The sequence below is a fragment of the Protopterus annectens genome, chromosome 6.part0 (assembly GCF_019279795.1).
Source record: "Protopterus annectens isolate FY-2018-M chromosome 6.part0, PAN1.0, whole genome shotgun sequence".
Classification (NCBI taxonomy): domain Eukaryota; kingdom Metazoa; phylum Chordata; order Ceratodontiformes; family Protopteridae; genus Protopterus; species Protopterus annectens.
Window position 1 is genome coordinate 1,936,375,355 of NC_056737.1, and position 24,856 is coordinate 1,936,400,210.

General features: G+C 42.6%; 1 protein-coding gene across 4 annotated transcripts in view; it reads left to right on the top strand.

The window, feature by feature from the left end:
- NCKAP1 (NCK associated protein 1) overlaps positions 1-24,856 on the top strand; it is a gene marked incomplete in the record, with an annotated part of 2,707,503 nt that overhangs the window by 946,805 nt on the left and 1,735,842 nt on the right. For all 4 annotated transcript variants that reach the window (XM_044075245.1, XM_044075246.1, XM_044075247.1 and 1 more), the window contains 1 exon segment: positions 13,796-13,852. In XM_044075245.1, the coding sequence (XP_043931180.1) occupies positions 13,796-13,852 (57 nt within the window).

Genomic DNA, 24,856 nt, shown 5'->3' on the forward strand with positions numbered 1-24,856 from the left:
TAGGCCCAGACCACGACGTATCGGCTTGTTTAGCCTGTGCCTCCTTCAACCGACGAACTCTCAGACGTCGGTCGGAGTTTGCAGAGGAATTTTTTGGAGCCTCTTTTGCTTATAAAATGCCGTCGGAGACTCCGACTTCGCATATGGTCAAAAACCGCAAGGAAAAGGACCGACACTCGTGGCCCGCGGTTTCGGCTGAAACCACGGCTAGGCCTACCGCAAGTGTCTTGGTTTCAGCCGAAACCGAGTCCTCGGCGATTCCTTCTTCCGAAACCATACTTCCGACCACCGAGGCCCGAGAGGCCCCGGCTGAGTCGGCTTCAGAACTACCTACCGAAGCTAGTGTGAAGGAATTGTCCGACACCATACCTTTGGACATTTCTACCCCTGCACATGGGGCAGCTAGGCCCCCAGCTTCTATGTCCATTAAGGCTTTTTCTAGGGCTAAAGCTGCCAAACTTTCAAAAGCTTTGACTGCCAGATCTACATCCCAGAGGCCTTCCTCTAGTTCTCAGATCCTCAGCCTTGCTGAGGACCTTATCTCCTTAATTAGGGGTTCACAACCTCACCCAGGCAGGGCCTCTCAACCTCCTCCAGACAAAAGGCCCAGGACTGACGCCTCTGAACCACACTCCTCAGATGATTCCACAGATGGATCTGACTTGTCAGACCACCAGGAAGGGGCTTACTCGCCTTATGAGGATTCAGATGCAGAGGAATCTATCCCTTCGGCCTCCCCTCCTGAAGAGTTTTCCTTTGGGGAGACCTTACACTCCATGAGAGAGCACTTTCAATGGCAAGGTCAGGATTTCTCTGATTCTAGAAAAGGATTAAGGACCTTTTTGCATTTGCCTCAGCATAGGCCCTTACCTATACCTCCAGTTCTAAATGTAATTGATGATGTGTACAATGATGTCAGTACAGCCCCTGATACTCTTCCTCCGGCCCCTGCCAAACCTGACCGATATTACAGGGTCCCGGATTCTCATTTCCATCTGTATAAAGCCCATGCTGCAGACCCAGAAACTATTTCTCAGGGCCCTAAAGGGGTCACAGCCGCTACTGCCAAAAATCCCCTACCCTCTGAAAGAGAGTCTAGAGCTTTAGAGAGATGGGGAAAGAAGGTGTATACATCTGCAACTCTTTCTGCCAGGGCATTAAACTGTCAATTCCATATGATACAGTACCAAGAGTATTTGTTAGATGAACTGAATAAGAAACTTTCTTCTCCTGAACCCTTAGACCGTAAAGCCCTTCAGGATTTGGTACATAACTCACAACAGGTTAGTAATCATTTCTTAAAATGTGGCTATGATGCACTGGAGGCTTCATTTAGATCAGCTATGACTGGGGCAGTTATTCGTAGGCATGCCTGGCTGAAGGAGCAATCTTTGCCGGACCATGTCAAAGCTAAACTCCTCGATGTTCCAATGGAGAAACAAAATTTATTTGGCTCCCCTGCACAGGAGATTCTAAAAAAGGTTTAAGAAAAAGCAAAATCTGTGCAAACAGTTAAAGATTTCCTGCAAGTTCAACCACCGAGATTCAGCAGAAACTGGCCTACAAAGAATTGGTCCTTTCCAGACTCTGAGGCCAGAGAGGCAGGAACAGACGCCCTAGAGGCAGAGGTAAATCGAAGGGCTCCTACAGAGGACGTCAGTGGCAGCCTGCCAACCAGAGGGGTAGTGCAACAGCTACAACTACAACCACTACTACAGGACAGACCCAATGACTTGACTCTGATTCCGCCTACCAGGGGTCAACTGGAAGCACCCTTGGGCGGAAAGCTAGCTTTATTCTCAAAAAACTGGCATTGCATTACAAAGCAAATAATAGACAAAGGATACAGGTTTCACTTCCACACTTTGCCAAAAAGAAACGGAATGCCAAACCTTCCACCAAATCAGAAGGCAGAGGCTTTAAGACAAATCAGCAATTTACTTCAGATGAAAGCTATAGAAAAGGTACCATGTTCAGAACAAGGCCAAGGATTTTACTCCAGACTATTCCTTGTACCAAGAAAAGAAAACCAATGGAGGCCTATTCTCGACCTGTCCGCACTGAACACTTATCTCATTGTGCCAAAATTCAAAATGCTGACCCTACAGCAACTTCTTCCCATGTTGGGCAAGGAGTCTTGGCTGGTGACTCTAGATCTCAAGGAGGCATACCTGCACGTCCCTATCCGACCAATTTGCAGAAGACACCTCAGATTTCTTGCAGGATCAGAGCATTATCAATTCTCAGCATTGCCCTTTGGCTTATCTACTGCGCCCAGAGTATTCACGAAATGCCTGGCATCAGTAATTGCACATTGCAGACTACAGGGAATTCAAATTTATCCATACCTGGACGACTGCCTAATACAAGTGGACAACAAGAAAAAATTGTTAAAGGACTTGGCCTATGCCATACACCTGCAACAGGCCTTGGGATACACAGTCAACATCCAAAAGTCAAGACTAGTACCATCCCAAAGGATAACCTTTTTGGGTGCAGATCTGGACACAAACACCCAGATGGCTTTTCTCACAGAAGAAAAACAAAAACAACTTCCAGATTACTTCATGACTCTGACAAGACAAACTCAGCTTACTGCAAGGAAAATCCTGCAGGCCCTGGGTTACATGGCATCCTGCATAATTTTAATCCCACAAGCCGGGCTACATATGAGGAAATTACAGTGGTACCTAAGGAGTGTATGGTCTCAACACAGTCACAGTTTAGAAACCATTATACCAATCATTCCATGCCTTCAAAAGGAATTCCTGTGGTGGGCTCAGGCCTGCCAGTCCAACAGAGGGTTGCCTTTCAACAAACCAAAAACAAGGCAGACCATCACCATGGACGCCTCAGACCGAGGATGGGGAGCACACATGGAGGACAAATGCATCCAGGGCCTATGGCCTCAAGGGCAGCTAAGCATGCACATAAACCAAAAGGAAATGCTGGCAGTGAGGCATGCAATCGAGGCATTCAAACCCTTCCTCCAACAAGGACATCTGTTAATAAGGACAGACAACACCACGGTCATGTGGTACATAAACAAACAGGGAGGCACACATTCCTACCCTCTATGCCGGATGGCTATGAATCTGTGGGATCTATGCCTGAATCTCAATATCCATTTGCAGGCCCAATTCGTGCCAGGAAAAGAAAATGCACTAGCGGACAGCTTAAGCAGAACTACCATGGATGCACACGAATGGATGCTGCACCCAGACATCTTCAAACTCATAACAAAGATATGGGGAATGCCGGAGATAGATCTGTTCGCCTCCCCACTCAACCACCAACTGAAGACATTCTGCTTAAGGACATACCACCCACAAGCTTGGAGGGTGGACTCTCTCTCTTTCAGCTGGAATGCCCTAACAGTATATGCCTTCCCACCTCTCCCATTGATGTACAGGGTTCTACTGAAGATCAGGGAGGAACAGCCAAAAGTGATACTAATAGCTCCCGACTGGCCAAGACAACATTGGTACCCACTATTGAGAAGCATGTCTCAGGCAAATTCATGGCCTCTCCCCCTATGACCTCTTCTTCTAACGCAGAACAATTTCAAGACCCTGCATCCCAACTTGAAAACATTGCAGCTAACTGCCTGGAAAATTCCTTAAATTCCAATCAAACTGTTTTATCTCAGAGGGTGAAGGACATTATCCTGGAGGCTTGCAGGCCTTCCACAAGGAAGGCATACTCAGCTAAATGGAAGAGATTTCTCATTTGGAGCACATCAAAGGGCACAGATGTCACAGTGGCAAACCTAGCACATATCCTAGAATACTTAGCAAAATTGTTCCACAATGGCCTGTCTTATTCTTCCATTAAGATTCATGCTTCAGCAATTTCAGCAGAATACAATGTGGATCCACCCATCTTCTCACACCCTCTCCTCAGACAATTTCTGAGAGGAATCAAAAATGTTAAACCTCCAATAACACCTCCTCTACCTGCCTGGTATCTCAATTTTGTGCTGGAAAAACTGACACTACACCCTTTTGAACCAGCAGCATCAGCGGATCTACAGATGTTCTTCGTTCCCCATTGCTGCAGTCCTTACTATTGGGTATAGTCCGCGTCCAGTCGGCCCGAATACCAGAGTATAAGGCTGACGTCGGTCAGGGCGCATTAGACTGACGTCAGTACGTCAGGGTACTAATGCGCATGACCGACGTCATATCCTCAGTCTTTTTTGCCGCATGGTCCGATGCAGAAGCAGTTTTGCGAGTGCAGGTTGGCGTTCTGAAATATTTCCGAAACCGGAGTTTCAGACCGAAACAGAGTTGGCTAAGTACCCGTTGGGGAACATTTTGGTTTTTCTTGCCTCAGTATTTAACGGATGTCAGAAAAAGTGAATAACTGTATTTCTTGTGGGAAACGGATACCTCATAGGGATTACCATACCTTGTGTATACCTTGTTTAGGGCCTGAGCACGACGTTGTTGGTTGCCGCTCTTGTGCTAGGTTTAACAAACGCACTATTAAGAGGAGGTTAGACTGTGCCAGGTTAGTGTTTGGGAAGCGTTGCAATTATAAAATGCCGTCGGATGCTCCGCGCCGCTTCCAAGAAGCGCAAGGACAAAACAGCGAAGCCTAGGGTTGATGAACCGGCAGTCCCGGACGTCGGTTCTTTAGAAGGCTCAGTGGAGCCAGAGGTTTTGCCAGGAGTTTCCATGGAGTCTCAGGCAGAAACTTTACTGTTACAGGATGTGCCTTCTCAGGAGGTAGGCCAGGCTGAGGGGCTTCTCAGGTAACTGTTCTTCCCTCTCTTCCCAAGGTAGTTAGAGCCTCTCCTTCTGTTGCCAAAACTTCTTTGAGAGGTAGGCCTAGTTCAGCTTCAGTGGGGGCTTCTCCTAGCATTTCGGGTTCTGTACCTAAGAAACATATGCTTAAAATGGCAGAAGATTTGATTACTATGATTAGAGGTTCTATGCCCCCGCCTGATAAGAGGCCTAGGGTGGAACCGAGTTTGATAGTTTTGAACAGTGTTCAGAGGCTTCAGAGTCTTCTGCAGAAGACTTGCAGGAGTATCCTACTTATTCTGATTCTGATGTGGATGATTCCACTCCTACAGCTTCTCCTCCTGAGGATTTCTCATTTTCAGAGACTCTGCATTCCATGAGGGAGCACTTTAAATGGGAAGGCCAGGATTACTCTGATTCCAGGAAAAGGCTTAGGGAATTCTTGTTTTACCCCAGCATAGGCCCTTAGCTATTCCTCCTGTGTTGAATGTGGTGGAAGATGTTTTTGCAGAGGCTTCACTGAACCCTGACTCTTTGCCTCCTGCTCCTGTTAAGCCTGATAGGTATTATAGGGTGCCGAAGCTCATAAGTATTTGTTTAAGAGTCCAAGGCGGACCCAGAAACTATTTCTCAAGGGCCTAAAGGTGTTAAGGCCTCTGTGGTTAAAAATCCTGTTCCCACTGATAAAGAGGCAAGGGCTTTGGATAGGTGGGGAAAGAAAGTGTATACTTCTTCCACTCTAGCCATGAGAGCGTTGAATTGTCAGTTTCACATGCTAAAATATCAGAATTATCTCCTTTCACAATTAAAATCTAAGGTGGATGCTTTGGCGGAAGGTATTGAGTGTAAAGAGTTGCTGGATTTGGTTCATGTGTCTGAACAAGTGGGTAAGCATTCTTTGCAATGTGGTTTTGATGCTGTACAGGCCTCCTCGAGGGTGGCTGCTACTAGTTCTGTTCTTCGCAGGCATGCCTGGTTGAAGGATCAGAATTTAGCTGAGCATGTTAAGACAAGGATTTTGGATGCTCCTTTACAGTCTGATGTGTTGTTTGGATCGCCTGTGGAAGCAGTTTTAAAGAAAATGGAAGACAAAGCTAAGTCTATGCAAACTGTTAAAGATTTTTGCAGGTGCAGCCACCGAAGTTTAGTAGAAATTGGCCTGCTAAGGGGTGGACATATCCTGCTTATGATTCCCAGTCTAGGGGTAGGTCTAGACGTGGTAGGGGCAGGGCTCAAGGTTCTTTAGGCCTAGAACAGGGAGTTCACCTGCTCAGACTTCTGGTGAGGGCAGGGGTCAGTCCTTTCGTAAACAGACCCAATGACCTGTCTTTTCAGCTGCCAGTAGATTCTCGTCTGGCAGCTCCTTTGGGAGGAAGACTGTCTCTTTTCAAAGAAAATTGGGATTTAATTACTCAAGACAAATGGGTGTTGGATATCATTCACCACGGTTACAGATTTTATTTCCATACAATGCCCCTTTCAAAGGCATGCCAGACGTTCCTCCTCCACAAAGAAAGGAGGCTCACAAGCAAGTTTCTCAGTTACTCCGGATGGGGCCATTCAGCCAGTCCCTGTATCAGAAAGGGGCCTAGGATTTTATTCTCGCCTGTTCCTAGTACCAAAGAAGGGGAACACGTGGAGACCAATTTTGGATTTATCTCCTCAACACTTTTCTGGACATTCCCAAGTTCAAGATGTTGACGTTACAACAGCTTTTACCTCTGCTGGGCAAAGATCACTGGATGGTAACTTTAGATCTCAAGGAAGCTTACCTTCATGTGCCTATAAGACTAAGTTGCAGGAAGTATCTGCGGTTTCGAGCTGGAAATTCTCATTATCAGTTCTCTGCATTGCCCTTTGGCTTATCTACTGCCCAGAGTATTCACAAAGGTTCTGGCTCCAGTGATAGCTTACTTCAGGCTTCAAGGAATTCAAATCTATCCTTACTTGGACGACTGCCTGATTCTGGCTCAAGAAAAGGAAGACCTCCTACAGCATCTGGAATATGTTATAGCAGTGCTAAGATGCCTAGGGTATTCTGTGAACGAAATAAAGTCCAGTCTAGTACCCTCTCAAGACATGTGCTTTCTGGGTGTGAGACTGAATACAGCAGCCCAGATGGCCTTTTAACCCCGGACAAACAAAAGAGTCTGTCACTTTACTTCCATCAACTATCTCATCAGTCCGTGCTGACTGCAAGGACAGTCCTTCAAGCATTAGGGTTCATGGCATCTTGTATTCTGGTGCTTCCCAATGCCAAACTGCATATGAGGAAGCTACAATGGTATCTCAAAATGTATGGACACAGCACTGCCAGGATTTGGACACTGTCATTCAAATAATACCTTGCCTTCAAAAAGAATTTTTGTGGTGGGCTCAGGAATGTCACCTAAACAAGGGACTCTCTGTGACCCGGCCAGAGGCCAGTCAGATTTTAACGACAGATGCCTCGGACATTGCTTGGGGAGCTCATCTAAATGGAAAGTGGATACAAGACAAGTGGCCTGCCAGACTACAGCATCTACATATCAACATGAAGGAGATGTTAGCAGTCCAGTTTGCATTAATGGCTTTCAAGGAGTTACTTCTTCCAGGGCAGGTGTTGATTCTAACAGACAACACAACTGTCATGTGGTACATCAACAAACAAGGGGGAACACATTCTTATCCTCTATGCAGGCAAGCAATGATTTTATGGGAGACTGCTCTAAGCTTGCAACTAACTCTTCAGGCAAGGTTTCTGCCAGGAGCACAGAACTCCTTAGCAGATGTGTTAAGCAGACAAATCATGGATCCCCACGAGTGGAAACTGGATCTTCATGTATTTCGAAAATTGACAGTGTCATGCGGGACTCCAGACATAGATCTGTTCGCTTCTCCACTAAACCACCAGCTGCCACAGTATTGCACAAAGGGGTTTCATCACACAGCTTGGAAAGTGGATGCTCTGTCTTTCAGTTGGACAAACCTTCATGTGTATGCCTTTCCTCCTCTGCCTCTTCTTCCAAAGGTACTATTAAAGGTCAGACAAGACAGGCCAAGGATGATTTTGATAGCTCCAGATTGGCCTCGGCAACACTGGTACCCACTACTACGAGTCTGGTAAGGAAGCCTCCATGGCCTTTACCTCTGATTCCTCATCTGTTATCTCAGAAGGATGGTCATCTGCTCAATGTCAAGCTTCACTCTCTTCATCTAACAGCCTGGCATATTCTGTGTTGAAACACAGCAGGTCTCAACTTCCTCAACAAGTTTTAAATGTGATTATGGAAGCTAGACGACCTAGTACAAGGAAAGTGTACAGAAAAATGGAAGAGATTTTTATTTTGGAGTACAGCAAAGAATTTGCAGGTTACTGAGCCTAATTTGAGTGTGGCTCTTCAATATCTTACTGAGTTATTGGACAAAGGTTTGTCCTTCTCTTCCATTAAGATTCATGCTGCAGCAATTTCAGCTCACTATGATTGTGACCCACCATTGTTTTCGCACCCTTTGTTCAAGCAGTTTCTTAGAGGGGCAAAGAATATAAGACCCCCACGTAGAGCTCCTACTCCTGCTTGGGATCTCAATTTTGTGTTGGAAAAACTTACTCTACAACCTTTTGAGCCTGCGGCTACTGCTGAATTGAAATACTTATCCTGGAAGACTGCTTTTCTGTTGGCTATTACTTCTGCAAGAAGGGTGTCTGAGTTGCAGGCCCTTATGGCAGTAGAGCCCTTTTTGATTTTCCATAAGGATAGGGTATCATTACGTACTAATCCTTCCTTTATGCCTAAGGTGGTTTCTAGTGTGGCTTTAAACCAAACTATTCATTTGCCTACTTTTATGCAGACCCCCAAAATAAAGGGGAAAAGATTTTGCACACTTTAGATGTACACAGGCAATTGCGTTATTATTTAAGCAGGACTAAGGATTTCAGGCAGTCTCAGCAGTTGTTTGTTTCTTTTGCTTTGAGTTCACAGGGCAAGCCTGTGTCAAAACAAACTATTTCTAGGTGGATTGGCTTTTGCATTGCATTTTGTTATTCCCATCATGGCAAGGAGATTCCAGCTGGGATTAGGCCTCATTCCACTAGGGCTACTGCCACTTCAACAGCATTTCTAAGGGGTGGCAACTAAGGATATTTTGGAAGCAGCTACTTGGAGTTCAGTGCATACTTTCTCTAAGCATTATCACCTTCCTATCTACTCTAAGTCTAGGGCTGGTTTTGCCACAGCTGTTTTGCAAGGCATGTTGTCAGCTCCTGCTTCTTTATGATTTGCCAGCCTCCCTTACCTCTGCTTTGGGATTCTACCCAATAGTAAGGACTGCAGCAATGGGGAACGAAGAACATAGTACAGTTTTGTACCTACCATAAATGTAGATGTTCGAGGATCCCCATTGCTGCAGTCCAATTTACCCTCCCTCCTTCCCCTCTGTGTTTGGGGTGGTTGTGTAGGTGAGGTTACATGCTTATATTTTTGTATATATTCTTGTATATATTGTACATATTTTTGGTGCAGGTATTTTGGGCCTTGTCTTTTTAGGGTCTTCTGACATCTGGGGCAAGAAAAGACTGAGGATATGACGTCGGTCATGCGCATTAGTACCCTGACGTACTGACGTCAGTCTAATGCGCCCTGACCGACGTCAGCCTTATACTCTGGTATTCGGGCCGACTGGACGCGGACTATACCCAATAGTAAGGACTGCAGCAATGGGGATCCTCGAACATCTACATTTATGGTAGGTACAAAACTGTACTTTTCTATCTTGGAAAACTGCATTCCTTCTGGCAATCACTTCAGCAAGAAGAGTATCTGAGTTACAAGCGTTAATGGCAGTGCAGCCTTTTCTTATTTTTCACCAGGATAGAGTGTCACTAAGAACCAATCCTACTTTCATGCCAAAGGTGGTATCTAGGGTATCCTTGAACCAAGCTATTTACTTGCCCACGTTCTTCCCTAATCCACAGAATAAAGGGGAAAAACTTTTGCACACCCTGGATATACACAGACAACTACGCTACTATTCGGACAGAACAAAAACTAGCAGAAAAACTGACCAACTTTTTGTAGCATATGCAACTGGGGTGCAAGGAAGAGCAATTTCCAAACAGGCAATTTCAAAATGGATAGGAAATTGCATTCGCTTTTGCTACTCCTTTCATGGAAAGACCGTTCCTGAAAATATCAGGCCTCACTCCACAAGGGCCACGGCCACCACTACAGCTTTCCTACGGGGGGTGACTACCAAGGACATTTTAGAAGCTGCTACTTGGAGCTCCGTGCATACATTTGCCAAGCATTACAATTTACCTTTATACTCTAGATCCAGAGCAGGGTTTGCAACTGCAGTCTTGCAGGGGATCTTAACTTACACCATCCTTCTCTTAGTACCTCCTCCCCCAGATTGGCTATGGTATTCTACCCATATGTTATGACTGCAGATGCATCCTTGAAGGACATAGTACAGTTTTGTACCTACCATAAATGTAGATGTCCGATAGGTATGCATCTGCAGTCAGGATTACCCTCCCTCCTTCCCCTCTGTGGTATTCCTAGGGTGCCTCTTTTAGCTAGCTGGGGGAATCTATTATGGTGTATTTGTTTGTTTATTCATGTATATAATTTGCAAATGTTTGGAACCTTTTGAGCATTTATCCAAATTTAGCCTTCCTAGAGGGCACCTGGCATCTGGGGCAAGAAAAACTGAGGAAAATGGCGTCGGCTGATGCTTTTATACCCCAGACGCTCTGACGTCGGGGAAAGTGCGAGATCAGCCGAGGCCAGACCCAGACTTTGGAATCCAGCCGACCGAAGGGCTGCCTGAGGCAGGACAACCCATATTTTATGACTGCAGATGCATACCTATCGGACATCTACATTTATGGTAGGTACAAAACTGTACTTTTTTAATTGAAAGCTGTTGTATTTATAAAATTGCTTAAGGTCATGCATCGATAAAAACTAAGGTAAGGATGCAGGGTAGTGATACAAAAGTGAGACACTGGCACTTATCTGTTAAAAAGAAGAGAATTTAAGGAATAGGTAGAGAGTAAAATTTCGAGAGTTATTAGGTAAAATAGCAGTTACTTTAGAAGGGATAGCTTGCGAGTGAGATGGAAAGAAAATTGACTTAGCAGAAGCTTATTTCACAAGTAAGCACAACATTTATAGAATAGAAAGTTTAGCACTGTCAGGCAGAAATCACACTTACAATAGTCAAAGTTAATAAAACAGTTTTGGTTTGAAAATATCAATATTGTATGAGGTAGGTGCAACATATTGTATGAAGTATTGAGAAAAGCTGCTGCTTCTCATTTCCAGTCTTACAATATTGAGCACCACCTTCTCCTTCCTTGTCATCAGGATGATTTTAGAGTAGTTTGTGACACACACATCTCACTGTTTTTCACTTGACACCTACTTGCTTTGAGTAGTGGACTTCGAACAAAGCAGAGAGTTTTCCTTTCATCTCTCCCATGCTTAAGTGAACTTGCTGTGTGTGGTCTCATCCTGATCTGTCTAAAATATCTTGCTCGCTTTCTGCAACTGAGGTATTTCAAAGTAACTTAATGTTAGAAGCATGCATTACTTTAGTTAGTTACTTTTTAAGCATCAGCCCTCAGACCTCTAGTTTGTACTTTTTTGTATCAACTCCATTGTATCCCTGGGAAAGAGATCTGATTCTGTCTGGTTTCCTCCCACATTCCATTGACATGCAGTATGTGGATTGGACAAGCTAAGTTGGCCATAGGTGAGAGCTTGTGTGCGAGTGAGAATGAACTACTGTGGCAAGGCTAGCCACCCCAGTTGGTGTAAACTTTGGCTCGAGATGATTGTCACTGCTAAAGTGACACCCCGACCCCATATGCAGAATGGAAGAAGGGGTTGAGGATAGATGGATGATGGCTGGATAGTTTTGCCTCCACTGGCATATTACTAATCAAGACTTGTGTTCATCTTTACACTGCCCTTGCACATGTGTGGTTTGCAGTTAATCTAATGCAACAAAGTCAGTGCTCTTTGCAAAATTGACTGAGTTGTAAATGGAGATTGGAGCATTTCTGGGTCTGATAGATATATACTCAAAAACCTTTGTTCTCTCAAGAAGGAATTGTTTTTGTCAAGGTTTGTCCCTCCCTTCTTCTTACGTGCATTAAATGGTAGACAAAGTTTCAAATATTATTAGCTTTTGTCAGCAAGTAAGCATCTTTTAACCAAAGGAGCAAGGCTGCCATGTAGTGAAGGAGTTTTTTCCATGCTGTGCAATACACCTTCCACTCCTGGGTTCTATGTCTGGATACAACCATCAAAAGCCTCAGACAGCATTGAACAGAATCTGTTGCTGTACTGATGAAGCTAGCAAGGCAATCACTGTCTAATTCTCAAGGAACCTAAATGGCTACCTGTTTTACTTCTATTTCTCCTACCTCATTAGTACCATTTTCTTCAGGCTAGTTGGATCTTGTATATTTATACTCTGCCTAATTTCCATTCAGCAGTTCATTAGGACACCCTTATTATATCACCCATTTCTCTCATTGTTCTCTATTCTATTGTAACTTTCGCAGGGAAGTTATTTTCATTATTGTGCTTTACACTGAAATTCACTTACAGGCTCTATTTACATACTTACCTTCGTTTCCAGATTTTACTGTGTAACTCAACTTTTTCTTTGTACTTGGAGTTGAACAGAGGTGCAGTAACATTAACACAGTCTTGGTGCAGACCGGTTTGCATTCGGAGGAAATGTTACCTCTCTCTCTCTCTCTCTCTCTCTCTCTCTATAGATATATATATATATATCTACATACATACGTACATACATATATATATATATATATCTCCATACGTATGTATGTGTGTATATATATGTGTGTGAGTGTGTGTGTGTGTGTGTGTGTGTATATAAATATATATATATATATATATATATATATATATATAGACACACATACACACACACACACACACATATATATATATATATATATATATATATGGGTCTACTTTTCTTGATCAAAATTTCAAAATCTCAAACAAAGTAAAAAACCCACTTAAGTGAAAGTGCACTACATCAAAAGTGCACTTCAGCAAAAAATGATTCATTGAATCGGGGGGGGGGGGACTACTTTAAACAAGTAAGCCCCCCTGCAATCCCTATGTGGGGGGCTGTGACTCTTACACCCCCTTACTTAAATATACTAACACCGAGATCGCACTAAAGTGGGGAAAAGGGTATATTTCCTTATCCCCACTCTAATGTGCTTCGGTGAATCTGCTTTTGCAAAAGTGCACTGTCGATGTAGTGCACTTTCACTTAAGTGGGTTTGATCTTCTGTTTGTCGGGAAAGTGTGTTTTTGACAAACAGAAGTAGACCCATACACACACGCACACACACACACACACACACACACACACACACACACACACACACACACACACACACACACACACACACACACACACACACACTCACTGGTATTATTCTAATTTATATCTGTTAACCGGCATCTTGTCTGGATGAACCACAGATCCAAATATGATAATGTATTTTCTTCTAAGTTGCTGAAATAAGTTGCAACTCCACTGCACACCTGAAGTGAATAAAGTGAATATTATACAATGAATGAACAATCACAGCAGAATTTGTGGGCTATTTAAAGTCTTGTGACATTTATTAGTAACTAAGCTTGTTGCTTAGGAATGTATTGGGGGAAAAAAGCATTTGTCATCTTTGCCTTAATGCTTTCGTTTACTTTTGTACTAGGATGTTCATATTTTCGTATCATGGAACACTCAGCCAGCAGTTAAACTTGACTTGCTTTGAGCTACATTGAGTCTTTAATGCCAAATGTCATGATTAGGCTTTGTATAACAAAGTCTGAAGTCCAGCAAGTTGTCGTGTACATTTTCTATCTTATTTTTTGTGAATAGTTGTATGTAAAGTAATGTAAAGACCCGCCACTTAAAGTTGTGAGTTGCTTGATTTAAAGTTGTGAGTCGCTTGACTTTTTTGTCAAATTTCTTATATGTTCAATTATGTTTTGTATTATTCGCAGGTACAACAAACGTATTAATGACATCAGAGAGTGTAAGGAAAGTGCTCTTTCACATGCGTGAGTATGCTGTATAGTCAACTAAAGGAAACTATTTTGTGAACGTGGAAATTGCATTATTTAACTAGGCTTTGGAGAAAAATGGATTGTTTTATGCAGTGGCATTTATAAATGCATATAGCTACCTTAAGAAAGATGTATTAAAGATGAAACAAATTTTTTGGGGTTTCCTGCTGCCTATCAGCCATAAGCTTCCTGTGATCTATTGGTCTGTTCATTACTTTCAGAGCTAGCACTCTTCCCATACCATTTATTTCCTTAGATGTGAGTGATGATCGCACAGTCATCCTTCTGACAGACATCTAGGCCTTTTCTGGTTATGGCCTTAATCTTGTTCCCTGGCTCCAAAGTGAGCATTCCCATCACTGCAGAAGGCGAAGCTTTGCCCTTCCCCAGTGTGTGCATGCCTGTACATACGCACACGCGAGCATACATTTCAGGACGTCTGTCATCACCTGTCTGACCAGACCATGCTCACATCCTCATTCTACAACCAATTTTGCTGTCTGCAGGCCTCCACCTGCATGGTAGCAATCAGTGAATCACAACCACCAGTTCCTGTACCCAGGAGTTGAAGGACAACATCAGCCGCTTGCTGTCATTCTCCAACACCCAGCCCTTCCATTTCATGAGTCACTAAACTAACTCTGGCCATCTCTGTCATAGTCAAGGTTTTAATCTTTTGTGCCACAAAACTGGGTATGCATATGTGTTTCTTTTACTGTTTCCTTGCATTTCATTAGATGTTACCATTTATTTGCACACATACTATTTGAATACATACACATGGAAATCTTTGTCAGAGTACCTGTATCCACTGCACAGTGAAGGCCATTCAGTATCCCATGTCTTTGTACTGTGAGTACAGACGGTTTCATCTGACCATACAGACCCTGCTTGATTTGTCTTTGTTTGGGTAATACTTCTTGATCATTAAGAGTTCGGTACGTTTGGACAAATTCTACCTTTTATGTCATGTGTGTGCCTGGCTGATTTAGTACTTCTGCCTCCCTGACATTTTCTTTGCTGCTGACAAAGTTTAGATAGTTATTCTTGCTGTCATCTGTCTAAAGTCCTTAGTTCTTATGCTTCAGTGTCATAATAGTTGACTTTCTAATTACCAGTCAGGACAACAGACTGGTATTGCCTGTGCTTTCATTGGGAAGAGCAGCCTTAAGGTTTGCCACATATAGCAGAAGTGAACCCTTTTTCTTTCCATTGTAGGTAGAGAAAAGATGGCATCAGTTGAAAGATTCAAGTGTGTCATGTGAAGACTAGTAAGAAAGAGTCCTGCTTACAGTTTCCAGGCCATGTTTGCATGTAGCCAGAAGAAAAAACACTTGGAGGTCAGTTCCAGGTCTGAACCTCTTTGCTAAAAGTCTGGTATTCAGCTGTTGCCCCCCCCGCCCCAAAAAAAAAAATCAAAAAAAAAAAAACCTCGGAGCTTGCCATAAAGTAATGCTCAAGCCTAAAATGGTATAAAGGTTGAGGACCATGACTGAGTTGTACCTTTGCTTTATACAGTGAGAGCTTGTAGGATTCTTGGCACCATTCCATCTTCACGTCAGCTGGACCTCTTGGTCAACTAGCCTAATCTCGACAAGTAGTCTTTAATGTCATCTCTTCACTTACTGGTGGTTTTGTCTGAGAGCCCTTTTTCTTGGGTCCAGTCTTCAGGCTTTCATAGGCCTAGTCCGAGTGGGACTACCCTTTATCCTACAGTGGTACTTATTTCACAGGGTTCACAAGTTTAGCAGCTGTTTGTTGATAGTTGGGAGCTTAATATGAATTTGGGGGATGACATCATTATGGATTTAAATCGGAAGTCCTTGCCAACTCAAATGCATGCTTGCTGCCTTTAGGTGACATTTGATTTGGTAGCAGCTCTCCATTACCTGTTACTTAACACCGGTCTGTCGTATGTTTGGTTTTGTATGTGTCCAGGCCATCCATAGGCAGCATAGGGTCCTTCTATTTCCTCACTCCTAGAGTTTTTGGGAAATTAAAGGATTTTAAGGTCACTGTTTATATTAGACTAGAATAATGAGGCCACCCCCAATTAGTTTGCTTACCCTTTGGCTGACTTTCTCTGGAGTAGCCATTAAAGTGATGACTAGTCTGGACTGACAACTTAATATCCCCCCCCCCCAAAAAAAATATATAAAAAAAAAAGCAGTTAGTGTTTAAAGGGAAGCTTGAGGAGCCTTGAGTTTTCCCTGCCCTACAGTCTGTTATTAGTGATTTCATTTTAGTAGTCTGGAGGCACCCAGATTTTGCTGCAGCTACTCTCCAGCAAGATTAGTGTCCAATCTGCCACTACATTAGAGTGTGGGCATATCACCTGTCCTAGCTTGTAGTTGTTGATTCTTACATGATCTCTTCAGTCAAACACAAGTTCTAGAGGTCACAGCGTTTTACCATGTTTCCACTAGACAGGGTCTCCAGAGCAATGCACAGGTGTGACATATTGGGGCTTGGGGCTGTCAGCTATTCATTATGGTTATCTTGTACTTGATTGATATTTAGCTGTCCATGGCTCATTTGTTCATAGCTGAGCATGTGTGTGTGTTTTGGGTGTCAGACAGTCATATAGACAGGCTGCATTTGTAAATATGCTTTCTCTGAGTTTGCATGACCTTGAAGGCATTATATCTATAGTCTGGCAGTTGTAGGGACGTTTCCTTCATGTTGAGGGTGCAGAGAGCTTCCGCCTGCAAAAACCTTTGTAAAACTTGCTGTGGATTGTGAGTATGGCATTTGAGTTAATAGATTAGAGACATTTATCACTTGTCCCAGTTTTTAGATGCATTTGGTTAGGAAAGTGCTAGATTAGCTGGAAGAGCTCCTGGACTCACTCAGAGGATTTTCATGAGATTATGTTCATGCCTTCTATGTTGAAATTCCATTTGTCTCTGTAACTTTGCTTGCACTAACACCTTGTCTGAGGCCGTAGTTACCAGTGTGTGCCTGTGTAGGAATGATGTGTCTGAGAATGGTTTCCTTTAAGAAGTTCTGGAACAGGATCCTGGGTGTTCTGTAGAGGCCTGTGTAATCCTCCTCTCCCACTTTTGGCTCTGTCTCCTAACTGGAAAATAGGAAGATGAGGCTTTGGCGTCTGGAGAAGGTCTATAAGTAAGACACTGTCTTTTGCTTCTGTGGCAGGCAAGTTTTCCCACTTTTCAACATCCCCAGTGGGCCAGCAGCAGTCCTTACAGTGATGCAGTGCAAGTCTGACCCAACTTTTTGAACTGTCATAAAGGACCAGTGGGTTCCAGATATGGCCAACTTAAGACACTTGCTAGAGTTCACAAGCCCCCACCCAGCAGAATTTTTGCTGGCCTGTCAGTCAGGGTTAGTGGTCGTCTTTAAGCAGGCATAGGTTCTACTGCTAAAGGGGCTGTAAAGGCTGTAACCGTGGCTGAGTATGTCTGGTTTTACATCTAGTAGGTTTTGGTCTCAAAGGTTAAGATGAGCTCTGTCCCATTCTGAACCTCAAGAGAACTCATGGTACTCAGTCCTTATGTCTTGTTTCTTCTGCTGCTGGTGAGGGCTCAGGATGTCTTACCACTGTTTTCTTGGATAAGAATAAAAAGCAAGGTTCAGATTTGTTGTGTTCTTTATAGGTATGATGATGTACACTGTCTTCATGATGTAATTTGCATACTTGAAGACACAGGTGCTACAGTAGACTGTGAGATACTGCTGGCTTCAAAATCACTGAACACTCTTAGACCTTCTGTTTAAGGTTTATCGCCAGGCCCAGGAGTTTTGGAATATTTCCACTCATCTGCTTGTGTTGCATGTCTCAGTGACTGATGTGTTGCTTATGGGTTGGGGAACCCATTGCACATCAGCCAGTTCAGAGTTGTACTTGTTGCCCTAAAGGCCTAACACTGAGAAAGAGCTGCTTCCAGGAATCATTCTAATGTGTTAAAACAACCAGCCCATCTGGTGGCATCTACATCGGCAGGGGGGGAAAGAGGTTGTATTCCTTTTTAATGAAGTAATGCTGTAACTTTGAACCAGAGACAAATGGCATCCTTATCCCACTATATTTTATATCCCATGAATGAGAACACGGCACAGATATTCTGATCTTGGCAGCTGTTACTCCACTGATCTCTAGGTTTCAGAGGCCATGCCTTTAGGCAGCATAGACTGTCCAGTTTGTCCCTTGGGAGAATGTGGTCCTTCCAGTTTTGTAATCACTGCCACAGGACAAAAGGGAGGTAATGGTGGATGCATTGTTTTCTTTTGCGTGGGATATTCCTGACATTCTTGATGAGGTTAGTAAAAAGGTTGAAACATGCATGTCCCCACAGCTAGTGGAGTTGGGCTTTATTGGCCTGAATGTAACCATAAAGAGTTACAAGTAAGAGAGTCACAGACATTAAGAAGCCATGTAGCTGAAACATTTGATGTCTAAGGAGTTCATGTGTGTATATCTCATGGACCTCGTTCACAGGAGGTTGACAGTATCACATAGCAAAAACTCTTGCATGGCTGGGTTTTTCTTGTAGAGTATGTGTGTTTGTGTATGTGTGTGTACACGCTTTCACTTCAGAATCTCGAGCTACTGAAATATCGAACTTCAGTAGCTTGAGACATAAGTGTTGAAACTGCACTTGCGCGAAAGTGCAGAATACCGTGTGTGGAAATCACGAATGCGGAAATGTCGAATCTGCGGTGTGGATGTAGATGGAAATTCAGTAAGTGATGTTTTACTAGGGGTTTTGGGTAGGGATTTTAGTGTGTGTAAGTGTGTTTGGAGTTTTGAGATGTGGGTTTGGGGTAGGTAGGTAAGATTGTGAGTATGTAAGTTTTGTGAATGGTGGTGTTTGTACTTGTGTGATGTGTGTTTGTGAAAGGGGTGTGTAAAGTGTGTAGTGGTTGTTTTTGTGCGTTTGTGTTTTTAGTGCGAACTCGAAGTTAGTATATGTAAGTAGGGGATGTGGGGTTAGCGGTTGTGTTTGTTTTGTTGGTTTGTAGTGTAGGGAGGAAGGTGTATGTGTGCTTGTTTGTGTGTGGAGTGTGTATGTGGATAGTCATGAATTTGAATTTCTTGCTTTTGGGGTTTCAGGTTTTTCAGTTTTTGGCTTTACAGTTCCGGGGTACTGAATTTCGATATTTCATTATTTCGGGATTGTAAAGTGAAACAGTGTATACACACACACACACACACACACACACACACACACACACACACACACACACACACACACACACACATATATATGTGTGTATATGTGTGTGTGTATAGGTTGGTTCATAGGTAGGTACTAGGCTTTTGGCCCTAGGGTCTATATAAGCCTAGCCAAACGGTACCCTGGCTTTTGCCACCCAAGAAAATTATTTTCCTGTGCCCCTGTCAAGCATAGCCACAGAAGTGATCCTCTGGGAGAATTTCCTATGTCCCAGCCAATCATCAAGATTTTTCTTGAGTGCTAATGAGTTTTGTTTGATATAGATAGGTAGTTTATTTCAGAGTATGGGAAGTCTCTGGGACAGGAATCTATCCCTCCAGCATGTTCTGTTTATTATGATGACAAGGTTTAGGTCCCTAGAGCGTGTAGCTCGGAGGGATTGGGATTCCTTTAAGTGGAGCATGTCCAACAGTTCTGGGTTTGACATAGCTTTGTATGTTAGGCAGAGATCGCGTCTGAGTAGGCAATATGCGACAAAGTAAAGCTGTTGTTTTTTGAGACGGTCTGCGTAGGGCATCTGTTTGAAGCCGGTAATCCTCTTTGTGAGGTATTTCTGTGGCCTTTCCAGTTGTTGTAGATGTCTTGTGAGGTACATACCAAAAGAGGCGTTGTACTCTATAATGGGTCTAATGCGTGATGAGTAGAGGGGAACATTGACCTTTTTTTCCTGGATGAGAAACCTTTTGTGATGTGGTGTGCCATGTAGAAGGATTTCCTGACTACTGTGGCGATGTGATCATCAAAGGAGACACTACTGTCCACCTCTGTCCCAAGGTCTCTTATCGCACTTTTGGTGTTAAGTAGACTACCGCCTGTGTGGTAGCTCATGGGTACAGAGGTTTTACCAAAAGGGGTGAAAATGCACTTTTTGGCATTGAGCTTGAGGCCATGGCTTTGACATCAGGCATCTGTCTCAGTGAGGCCCTTTTGTAGGATGTCCACATCGTTAGGAGTTTTGATTATGGCTCCTAGTTTGCAATCATCTGCAGTCTTTGTTAGCCAAAGACCTTCTGTATTGGCTTGTACTTCAGAGAAGTAGATACCAAACAGGAGAGGACCTAGGGCTGAATCCTGGGGTACTCCACTTGTCACTGGTCTGAGGTTGGATTTAGAGTCTGCTGCTTTCACAGTGTGGGTTCTGTCACTGAGCCAGTTGGCAAGCCATCTTGTGACATAGGGATTTATACCTAGTTTAGTGAGTTTATCTATAATTCCAGAGTGGGAGGTGGTGTCAAAAGCCTTGGCGAGATCTAGATAGGCTGTGTGAACCACCTTACCCTCATCTACAGCTTTGGTGACCGCTTCAAAGAAGTCTATCAGGTTTAGGAGACATAATCTGCATTTTACAAACCCGAACTCAGTAGGGTCCAGAGTTTGGAGATTACCAATGTCATTATTTATAAGTTCCATGATGATAGGTTCCATGGCCATACAGACCAGGCTTGTCAGGCTAATGAGGCAGTAGTTCCCGGGGTCTGTGGTGGCTCCCCCTTTGTGGAGTGGGATAGCCGTTGCTGTGCGCCATTCAGTGGGCACAAAGTCAGAGGTGAGGCTATAATTGAACATGGTACTTAGGTGAGGTGCCAGTTCGTTCTGTAGTTCATGTAGAACGCAGCCTGGGATGTTGTCAGGTCCCATGGATGCTGGGTTCTTGGCTTTGGAGAGTTTTTTTTTTTTTTTACCTGTGCAGCCGTGATTACAGGAAGGAGATGGACCCTTTAGGGGATGAGAGAGGGGTAAAGTTAGCACTGAACCTATCTGCCAAGATGTTGGCAATATCATTTGGTTTTGTAGATTTAGTGCCATTGTGCTGTAACTCAGAGCAGATCTGAGTGTTGCCATTGAGATTCTTGACATAGCTATAGAGTGCTTGGTGGTTGTCTTTATAATCAGCAGCAATTTTGTTTTCGTAACTGGCTTTGGAGGATTTTATGAGGGATCTCAGCTTCTTACTGATGCTGACCATGGAGTTCCTGCAATCATGGGATTTTACTCTTTTTTGCAACAGTTTCTTTTTTCTGTTGAAGAATTTGTTTATGGAAGGGGACCACCAGATTGGCTTCCCTTTTTTGGAGGATAGCATCTTTGTTCTGTTAGCGATGGCACGATTCATGCAATTGTGTAAGTGCTTATAAAGTACAATTGTATAGGATTCAGCAGTCATACCTCTATTGTCCGTCAGCATGGTTGTCGTGAAGTTTGCCACTTCTGTCTTAAGAAGCGTGAAGTTGGCTTTGGAGAAAATTTTTATGGAGGTTTCCCTAATGGGGATGGGGGGTGGGATGTGGATGTCTGGGGTGTTTGTCATGTGGTCAGATCTGACCAATGAGGAATTGACCTCTGGTATGGAACACCGGTTGCCCATTTTGGTAATGACCAGGTCTAGGATATTGCTGCCTCTGGTGGGCGTGTAGATAAGTTGATCCAAATCATTGGAATTTATGAATTCCAGAAAACGTTGAGCACAAGAGTTGGTACATAAGTAGTTTTCCCAGTTAATGGTGGGGTAGTTGAAATCGCCCATTATTAGGGTGTTAGGTTGTACTGTAATATTTGATGAAAATATAACTTTTATAACAATGGATATAGTTGACCTTTTTTCGTCCATCCCTTATAAGGAGGGTATGGAGTGGTTTGAGGAGGCCTTGATTAACTATGGAAAATTTTCACATAATGAATTTTGTTTGATTTTGACTTTAATGGATCTTTTACTGAACAACAGTTATTTGCATTACGAAGGAGAGTTTTTTAAACAGATTAAGGGAGTTGCTATGGGTGCACGGTGTGCACCCATTTATGCTAATATTATCTTGGCAGCATGGGAACAGAAGTATATTTTAAATTCCCAGTTTAAGGCTTGTTGGAAGATGTATAAACGTTATCTAGATGATATTTGTCTTTTATGGGTTGGGTCCGAAGCCGAATTTGCATCTTTTTTGGATTATGTATCTATCACTACTAGTTTTCTCTCTTTTACCTTCACTCAGAGCAAAGAATGTTTAAAGTATTTGGACATTTTTGTTGGTAAGGGAGAGGGTAAGTTTTTTTCAAAGGTATTTAGAAAGGACAGTTATTCTAATTCCTTTCTTGCATATGATAGTGCCCACCCTCACCACCATAAGAAGGGTATAATTAAGGGACAATATGTCAGGGGTAGCAGAATGACCTCTAGAACAAATGATTTTGAAGAGGAATGTGGAAGATTACACAAAATGTTTCTAGATAGAGGCTACCCTGACAGTCTAAGGAAATTGAGGATGAGGTGGTTAAGGGAAGGGTTGATAAATACCAGCCTATTATAGGTAAAGATGAAGGATGGAAGGGTGTTAGCAAAAATGAACAATTTGAGGGCCACAACAACTTTGTACTTGATTTTAGTGGACAGGCAAATATTATTAGAAATTTATTAGAAAAAGAATGGCAAAAATTTGGTGAAATTTCGGATTTGGATTGTTTGTTTAAATACCCATTAAAATGTACATATAGGAAAGGCAAAAATCTTAAGAATTATTTTGAGGTTAAAGGAAAGGGTGACAGAATGAAGAAAGGGAGAATAGGCACATTTAAATGTGGAAGTTGCTCCCAATGCCCTTTTATTTGTGCTAAAGACACAGTACATGTCAGTAGTAGGGACACATTGATTAAAAGTAGCCACTTTGCAAACTGTCAAACGAGTGGTATAGTATATTTAAGCATGTGTGAAAAATGTGATGCATTTTATGTCGGCAAATCCGAAAGGAGATTGAAAAATCGAATTTATGAGCATAATTATGACATAAAAACTAACTGCATTAATAATGCCCTTTACAGGCATAAAACTAAATGTGTGGAGGCAGCTTTTCACTTTTTTGTTTTAGAAGTTGTAAATAAAGATGTGAGGGGGGGGGGCCTTGGGAGGACACTATTGAGTATAAGGAGTTGTTATGGCAACTACAGCTAGAGTCATACAACCCGCCTGGCTTGAACAATACAGTGTCCTTGGCCCCAGTGTTAAAAATGAGGGCTGCTAAACTTTAAATGAAAAATTAAGCCCTATATATAGTTGGTGACATTGTTCATAATGTAATGTGATATACTGGTGAATATTTGTATTTTTTAATATGTTTTACACTCAAGAAAGATAGATATTAGCTCCAAACAATTATAAGTTTAAAATGTGCATTCTTGTAGAATAAAATATTTCTTTTGAACACTAGAGGGTGATAGAATGTAATATAATAAATGCATAGTTTAAATCAAGTGTTTTTTAACTCTGGTATTTTAAATTAAATTAAATAGGTTTTAATGGTAATAGAAGTTGATGAAAAATATTGAATTTTATCTATTTTATTAAAGTTATTTAAGCTATCAAAATAGAAGTTTTTTTAGCAACATAATGGTTGAATGGCTAGGTTCCTTTAGTAAAAGATAGTCTAGGTTTGTGTAGGAAGATTTTTAATGGCCATTAATTAAAGTTTAATAAAATAAATTATTCAATTAACATTTGTATATAAAATGAGTTGTATTGTTAAGTGAGTATTCATTCGCATCTGACGAAGTGTTACAAACGAAAACGCAAGTGTGTAGACATAGCGTTTATGTGCCTGGAGTTCGTGTTTTATGGTTTGACTTGTCGTGCTTTCTGATATTAAATTTGAGTTAAAAGGAAGGACTGAGCTTTATTTCCTCCACTGGCACTTTTTTGCTTTTGTACTGTAATATTTTCCAGAGTAACAAGAAATGAGGAGTGGGAATCCTGGGGCATGGTGGGGGATCTGTAGCAAGGTACAATTTGGATTGCGGTCTTTACCAGAGTTGGTTGCATTTGGATAATCTCAGATACATTATGCTGAGCAACTAGGCTGGAGGTGTGGATATCCTTAATGAATATGGACACACCTCCGCCTTAAGTGTTTCAGTCCAGGTTAGGTGACCGAAAGGCGTGGTATGAATTATAGCCTGGTAATGCAGGGGTGCTCTCTGGAGCCTTGAACCAGGTCTCTGTCTGCACAGATTTCGATGTTCTCCATTTTAAGGAGTGCCTCGAGTGACTGCATTTTGAGGGTTAGACTTACAGCATTAAGTAGCATTACCCTTAGACTTTGCTTGCTTTTGCCTGTTACAATGGTGAATTAGTCATTTGAATCTTGCCTTAAAAGGCACTATAGGGGTGGCAAGAGCCTTAGCCAATATCTGGAATCCCAAGTGCGACAGGTGCCAGTCCATCTCTGGCAAAGCATCGTGGTTTGTCAGTCTTGTCATCCCAGGCAGACAGATACTGCATCCCCTTAGACTGACACTGGAAGCTTAGTTGTTGAAGTCTGTCATTTTGTCCTTGTACTGTGGTATCATTCTGCGTGATGGCAGGATGGTTCTCAGGGCTATGGTCATACCTGCCTGGGCTACAAGATCGGACAGCTCCTCTATGTCTCTTCATGTAGTCCAAGGTGGTACGTCTCAGGTCATTCACACCAGCATGGACAATGACAGAGTCATATTTGCATTTGTTGTGGAGTGACCTGAGTGCATGCGTTATTTGGCGGATCCAGGCACCTGACAGGAACTGACTGTAGAGTCATCTATGACTAGAGTGATGGATACGTTGTTATGCATTATGGGCTGTGGTTGAATGGCACATTGAATTTGTGGGCTGTGGGTCATTTGGATTGTTTTGGGGGGGTGGAGGTTGCTTGCGTTTCTGCTTTGCAAGTCCCTGTTGCTTGGGTAGATTTTGTTTTATTCAGAGCCTCAGCAAATATATATATATATATATATATATATATATATATATATATATATATATATATATATGTTGTTTGGG